The sequence below is a fragment of the Sesamum indicum genome, linkage group LG15 (genome assembly GCF_000512975.1).
Source record: "Sesamum indicum cultivar Zhongzhi No. 13 linkage group LG15, S_indicum_v1.0, whole genome shotgun sequence".
Lineage (NCBI taxonomy): Eukaryota > Viridiplantae > Streptophyta > Magnoliopsida > Lamiales > Pedaliaceae > Sesamum > Sesamum indicum.
The window spans coordinates 4045987-4053828 of record NC_026159.1 but is presented as its reverse complement, the minus strand read 5'-3'; the positions used below and the strand labels follow the sequence as shown (position 1 = coordinate 4053828).

The 7842-nt window shown below is 32.6% G+C and overlaps 1 protein-coding gene across 1 annotated transcript; it reads left to right on the top strand.

The window, feature by feature from the left end:
* On the top strand, positions 649 to 1974 carry LOC105177802 (LOB domain-containing protein 37-like). Its single transcript, XM_011101053.2, has 2 exons — positions 649 to 1083; positions 1179 to 1974. Exons 1-2 carry the CDS (start codon positions 900 to 902, stop codon positions 1640 to 1642), a joined length of 648 nt encoding a protein of 215 aa, XP_011099355.1. The 5' UTR covers positions 649 to 899; the 3' UTR covers positions 1643 to 1974.

The following is a 7842-nucleotide window of genomic DNA, read 5'->3' as shown; positions in this document are numbered from 1 at the left end:
CATGAACTTCAGTTGCAAGAGTAATTTATTATGGATCTCTAACTTTATGACATCACAAAGCTATTCGCTTATTCTAAGTGGTAGTAGAGATTGCTATAAAGTTGCCACTTTGTACATTGTGGAGTGCAACACTTTTTATCTAGTTTCAAAGTTTTATTGGTCATAAGATGGAAATTTTTCATGATTGATTTGCCACTATGCATTACTAGTGAGACCGTAACTTTTTCCATGCCATAAACTTATTCAACAATTATAACATATGTAATTATATTATTTATTATACAATTATTTAAGTATAGAAAGAAATTAACCATCAAAAAGCATAATGATATTATAAAATAAAATATAAATATCATGGTATGATCTTATAATTTATTAGAAAAATATTAATTTGGATGGTGTATATATGGAAAAAATAAAATGAGAGTGATAGCCTATCAACTCTCAATATCCACAAAGCCAGAATCCAACGGTTGTGGAACGACCATCCGCGGAAACACGGAGCCGCTTTCGCCCAATACTTTGGAATCTGACACACACCACACACATCGAAAAAACACACACATCCATCCATCCATCCAACCCACTTCCTCCTCACAACTAACCCAACTCTAGTTAACTACTCTAAACTTCAACCCCACTCTTCCTCTTCTCCAATTCTCCACTTCTTCTTTATATGTCCACCCTTCTTTCATCTTTCCAACCCTATTTCTCTCTCTCTCTCTCTCTCTCTCTCTTGTTTCTTAGAGCCAAAACGGCTTGCTAATCTCTGTATTTTTAATTCCTACTTCAGCGTCTTCACTGTGAAATCCCTCAAAGTATCTTTATGCTCTGGTAGATAATTTAACAAGAGAAAATTTTGCTTGATTCATAAGATAAAAGAGTACAAATTAAGAGAAATGAGCTGCAATGGTTGCCGGATTCTTCGAAAGGGTTGTAGCGAAACCTGTATTCTAAGGCCCTGTTTGCAGTGGATTGAAAGCGCCGAAGCACAAGGCCACGCCACTGTCTTCGTGGCCAAGTTCTTCGGCCGTGCTGGTCTGATGTCCTTCATCTCCGCCGTCCCGGAAAATCAGAGACCTGGTAAATCTTCTACTACATTAATGAGCATCCCATTTAGTTTACTCACCAGTAGATTGATGATCTGAACTGAAACAAACACGCGCTTGTGTCTGCAGCTCTTTTCCAGTCCCTGTTGTTTGAAGCCGCGGGAAGAACAGTCAACCCCGTGAACGGGGCGGTGGGGCTTCTGTGGACCGGAAACTGGCACGTCTGCCAGGCGGCCGTGGAGACTGTCCTCCGGGGCGGCGCGTTGAAGCCAATCCCGGAGTTTATGGGGGGTGAATCGGAGCCCGATGACGCTTCCGAGTGCACGGACATGTTCAAACTCCAAGATCCTAGCCTCAGTCCACGGCCCAAGGTGCAGAAACGCCGTCGGTTCCCCGATGAGCCAGCAAAGGTGATGCAGTTAGCTGACCTTGATCTCAGCTTGACGCCGGGTTTCCAAGGCAAGAAAATGAGCCCGTCGGCCGCAAAGCGGCGACTAGGGAGCCCATCAATGAATTCCGAAGAATCTCTGATGACAACTTGTGGAGATCATCATCCAGCTACTGAGATCAAGCTTCTCAACTTGTTTAATTAAGTAAGCCAGGAGAAAAAGCTGTAAAAATTGCTGTTATCAGCTTTAGCTTTTGCTTCCTTTTTTTTTTTTTTTTTCTTTTATAGTTTTATTTTTAATTTTGCCTTTATAGAAAGGCTTCTCTATTTTTATTTTTTGGAATTCCCCGGAATCGTACTCCGGCGAGGTTTTGTCGATCGTTGGCACAAGATTTCCCTCATTTTCTTCTTGAATATGAGAAGGAGGGGAAAATGAAAGTTCTGCCGATGGATTGTTTCCTTTGTTCTTCATTTGTGTAATTTTTCTCTCACCATTAATATTAGCGTCTAATCACTGTTGGACTTGAATAATCAAAACTTCCTGTTAACGCCTTTTCCTACTTTCTTGGCGTTGCTATTATGTATTCAATTAATGCATGGAACTACGAATTTGGAGAATTAATTATAACAGCATTGAAAATTCTAATTCAAATTGAATTTGATTAGATTAGAATTAATTATATAATAAGTAAAATAACAAATATAATTAATGTATAATTAAAAAAATAACCAGTATGTATGATATAATCATCAACCTTTTATCTTGTTTTTTTAATAATTTTGAGGGCAGACTATTTGGACTTCATATGGTTTGACAGATAATTTTATTGCAGCTAGCATCATCTATAAGTTATTACGTCAGGGATCGACCTATCATTCTCTATTTTCCACAATGACTTCCATTATTGGCTTACCGCATGAAAATGCTGCTACTATTTTCTTCTAAGAAAAAGGTACTATTTTTAATAATCAAGTTGATGAGGAAGAAGTGTACCTGATCAGCATTATCAAACTGAATTACCACCACCCCCCCTCTTTTTTTGTTTTTTGTGTTTAGTCGATTGGTCATGTACCCCTATCAATATATATACTCATCAAAATTATAAATTGGGATTATTATTTTTTTACAGTTTTTTTTAAGTCAAAGTGATTAAATTATTTTTTTGAATAAATCAATTATAATTATTGCTATAAAATATTTATATTTACAGCAATTCACAATTATATCAATCATATACCAAATTTTAATATCTGATAATTGAATCTAATCAACAAATACTATTATAGTAGACGAACATGCTACACATCAGTGGAAAGAAGCAGTAATCTCATAATAGATGTTGGAATCCAATGAGATTGGAAAGTTTGGGTGAATTTCCAGGGAGTTTGGGCGGGGTGTGAAATTTTGACTAACTACACTACAAATCTACACTACTCCTTAGACGATGATCTAAGAAATGCGTGGCAGAGGGAAAATACAGTCGTTTTACCCACCCACCCATTCAAACTTATCCAAAGAACAACACAACTATTGGCTACTTCTTCATTCAATTTTAAAATTTTGGTAATGGGTTAGGAAACACATATACTTGGGATTGTGTCTACACTACGACACTGCCTTCGGCCTTTAATAATGGGACCTTTCGGCGGACACAACAGCTTATTTTTGGGGGAGAGGGAGAGAGAGAGAATCGTGCAGTGCATTGGCTTTTGGAGGTTGCAAAGAGGCACATATTAATCTTGAAATTACCCATGTATATATGTAATTAAATTATAGAGATCTAATTCTGGAGCTACAGTCCAAATTATTTTATGTTTGAACGTCTGTACATTATCACCATAATATTCACAGATATTTGATTTAGATTATTTTATTTGGTATAAATCTAATTCGAAAATTTGATAAATTATTCCCTAGATCCAATATTTAGTCATAAGATTAGACCATTTGAGGAAATTGAACCTAAGAATAACACATTCCATAGTTATGAGCACAACATTTTACTGTTAAAATATTAATTTTAAATATTTTTTTTATATAAATTAAATATTTAGATAATGTGGTCATCTAATATAATGTTAGAGTCCGACAAATAAAAAAATTTAAGATTGAATCTTATATTAATACCATTTATAAAAAAATCACATAAAATTTTTATATGTAGACACTACGTATCAAAATTATAATATTAAATTTTTAATAATTATATTTTTAAATGAGATGATCGTTTAATATTCTTAATAACGGTGTTATTACTATTATCATTGCATTAAAACACAAACGATTATATGTTGGACGTTTCCCGGTCCGTCCAAAATAAGCCTGTAATTTCCTTTTCTATAAGCAATAAAAAAAGTTTGCACATTAGAAGCAATGACGGCAAGTTGGTACGGTCCACGTCGACGTCAGTCATTTATGTATGGAAAAAGAAAATAAAAGTCATTATTTATTAATAAAATTATTGGTAGTGAAGTGGGGGAATTTAATTCTGTGTATGCAAATGCAATGCAACCTGTACCCTCGACTCTTGAGAAGCTTTATCAATCGTTCCTATCTTTGAGGGTCTATGCATGTGGGTCCCCTATTCGTCTTTTCTTGCTACACTATTTAATAATTTCAAACTTGGAAAAATCGGTTCATGACGTGGACCCGATTTTTCTAGTGGCTCCTCCAGGAAGAGGGGGGCGCCCCGCCGCCCCCCTTCCTGCCCCGCCACTATCGAACCACTGAACCGGCCTCTTTCTCGAATTTCTGGCTGCGGTTTATTACCAGAGTGGTCCGGAATTGAGGTGACCCGTTTTCAGTTTGATGTATGCACTATGCAAACAGTGGCTTGAGAATGATAGGCATGGGACTGTTCGGGTTCAAGTAAGTGTTTGCTTATAATTATCGTAATGTTGTTTGAAAAATTATAAATATTTTTTAAAATTATTAAATATTTAATAAATATTTTTCTTTAATGAACTGTCATACAAAAATATTCATAATTAATTATAATTTAAGATAATTATTAAGAGAGGTGGTTGTAATTTATGGAGAATCTTTTTGTATGGTTTTATATGATTAAATAATTAGATTGGGGAAAGATATGGTGAGAAGTGAAAGAAACAGGGACACATGGATATGAATAATTGAGGGGCCCAGCGCAATTGGAATAGTAGTCGTATACTTTTTCTTACATATGTACTCAAATGAAGACAAAGGAGGAGGGAGAAAGGGTGACGCCTATTTCATCACTCCTATTCTTTTCATTGAACTTGGACTCCCACAGACAGTTTTCCAAGTTTCTTGGTGCACATCCATATGCACATATATACCCTCTCTACTTTAATTATTTCCTCTTCTCATTATTAAATAAAAAATATACTTGCAATAATTATATTCTATTAAGCGATTCCCAAATAGTGGGGCACACAATTATTATCCAAAATATATATTCTTTTTTTATAAAATTACATTTAAATAAGTTCAACTTTTATTACTTTTTAACGAGTAGAATAAATTCCAAAAAAATTACATAATTATATATAAGAATAATAATTATAATTGTCCATCATACATACGTACAATTTTAAATTTAAATTATTGATTCAAATTAAATAAAATGAAGATTAGTGATATTTGAAGTCAATTTGATTCCAATGGAGGGGTAACGAAGCATGCGTTCACCTATCCAGCCTATGTTGAAAACAGTAACATTTGTGATTTCTCCCTCGTTTAAAATGGATATTTGTGCTCAAGAATGCACCTTTTTTTTTTTATTATTATCTAGTCATGATAAGTATTTCAATTCGCCAGATTTATAAATTCTCCAGAGATTTCATACAATAGATATATAATTATTTGGATAAATTACATTGAGATTTTATGAAATTTGATATAATCACAATACTCCGTATTGTTTGAAAAACTATCAATACATTTGATATATGACATAATTATATAATTATCGAATGATGAAGTAAAAATATCGACTTTCCGCTAGCTGAAATTTTAAAATTAAAAAAAAATATATAATGTTGAACGGATGATATTATATAAAAATAAAATATAAAATCTAATGTTGGAGGGAAGTTATTGTAGAAGCGATGGTGATAGGGGTTTGATAGTTGGATTTGATATTTGCAAGTTGGGGATTAGATGAAAGTGGAGGGGGTGTGACGTTATTATCCTCATATTTTTATTCAAATTGAAATTGGCTTTTGAGAGATTCGGAATGTTGGGGTTGTTACGTCACCACTTCTTCTTCAAACAAAAACCTTAAAAATATGTAAAATGTAATTCAAACAACAATTATTCTTCTGCCTACTGCTTTTCTTGGTCTGAACGGACACATAAACTTGCAAACCTCACCTCCAAGAATATTTGGCCTTTCATGTTATTTCAAGGCCACTTGTATATGTGCACTAGCCACTACTCCCTCTACCTCTACTCTTTTTTCTCAAATATAAATAATTTCATATTACTAATAAAAACAAGATGAAAATAAAATAGTTATTTTCTCTCAGTTGTGAAGAAATTCTTACATCATTTATCAATCATATCGTACAGTACATCAAATTTTGTTACGATTAAATTCTTAGATGTTCTTAGGACTACAGATGCTGTTGATGATGGAAGTTTCATGTGTTGGATTGGATTTAAAATAATATTTGTGACTGTAATTTGATTGGATCTCGAGACTTCATAACTCAAAAATAATTAATTGGGAGAGTATGATTTAATTCATTTTTCTAGAAATTTTGTTTATAATTTTATGCTTATCTTCTGATTTTTTTTTTTTTAAAAAAAAAGGTTATGAAACAACTTCCTAATTTTTTTTTTCAATTTTATTTCAAAGCTGATTGTTCAATGGCGTGCGACCAAATTTTATAACACGCTCGCCAACTAAATTGGCCTAATTCTCGTCCGAATACATTTTCATCTTCCGATACTATTAATAAAAATATTTATCCAAAACAATTACTGAAAGGAATTTCACAAAAAAAATACAAATGAATTCATACATACCAAGTATTTTATAATTTGGCTGCACGTGATCTCTAATAATGCTCAAATTGGTTAATTATTAAAGCGACCATTCAAAATTATTAAACAAGGAAAATATTATTATGTGAGATATTTTTTTCATTAGCACAAGAACCTGGTCGGCCCGTTAACAATGGGCCTTGCATTACAAACTAGCCCAACAGGCTAAATAATCGGTCCATGTCCTAACTAAAACATTTGACATGTAATTAGGTATATTGGTTTGGGCTTCTAATTCCTATATCATCTTTTATCGTACAAAATCATCTTATTCCTACACTGGATAAGGTTGAGCCCAAAGGTGAGACTGTGCCTCAATTTGCTGATATTAACAAAAAAATTGAACAAAGATTTATATTTATCTTTTATTGACTTATTACTAATTAATTACAAGTCAAATAACCTTTTTTATAATCAAATTACCCTTTTTCACTCGTTAATGCATGTGATGAGACACATTTTTCCTTCATTATGTAGTTTAGTAAAAAAAAAAAATGTATTTGGCCTATAATAAGTGAATTAAGGGTGAATATCGATTTTTGTTCAGTTTTTTTTTTTTTATTAATATAAACAAATTCAGTGAATTTTGATTAATAGATGGAAGCAAATTGTAATGGTACTAAATGTAATTTTTATAATTACATAAAATTAACATATAATTATTATTTTTCTCCTGGGGAAAAAGAAAAAAACTTTTCGTTTTAGTTGTTTTTGAATTATGAAATGCGTTGGTAGTAGAATTCCAACCCCCCCAAATTTCTTCGTCCTTTTTCGTCGCCCCGTTTTCTTTTCTTTTTCGGTTACTTGTTTGGTTTTCTCCCTATATTTCTCTCTTTATTTCCGGCCGCAGTGCAGCTTTTAGCTGTCAATGCCGCACACACCACCCCACCTCTACTTTATATTTTTGACGAAAATTATGAAAATCAATAATCATTTTGTGTTTTTTCTTGTTAAAAAAACACAAGAAATAAAGTAATAGATACGAATTAATTATTTAATCGTATCAAAAGTGCACGTATATATATATATATATCTTAATTTCCTTACTAAAATGGCTCATTTTGGCACACCATGAATTAATTTCCTTAAACTACAAAATTCTTAAATTATGGACCTAAGTGCCCGCTGTGTATCTTTTCTTATTGATGTTGAATTTTCTCATGAAATTGAAAAGTACCATAATATCCAATGAATAGAGGATCTTACCTTACTCTTGACCCATGTAGGGTCTAATACCCTATAATACTCATGGATATGGATAAAAGTTTAATACCTCAAAATAATTATGAATATTGATAAAGTTTAATACCCCCAAAATATTTATTTTTTTTGTTAATTTAAAATTATTGAATTTATAAATTTTTAGTAAATTAATT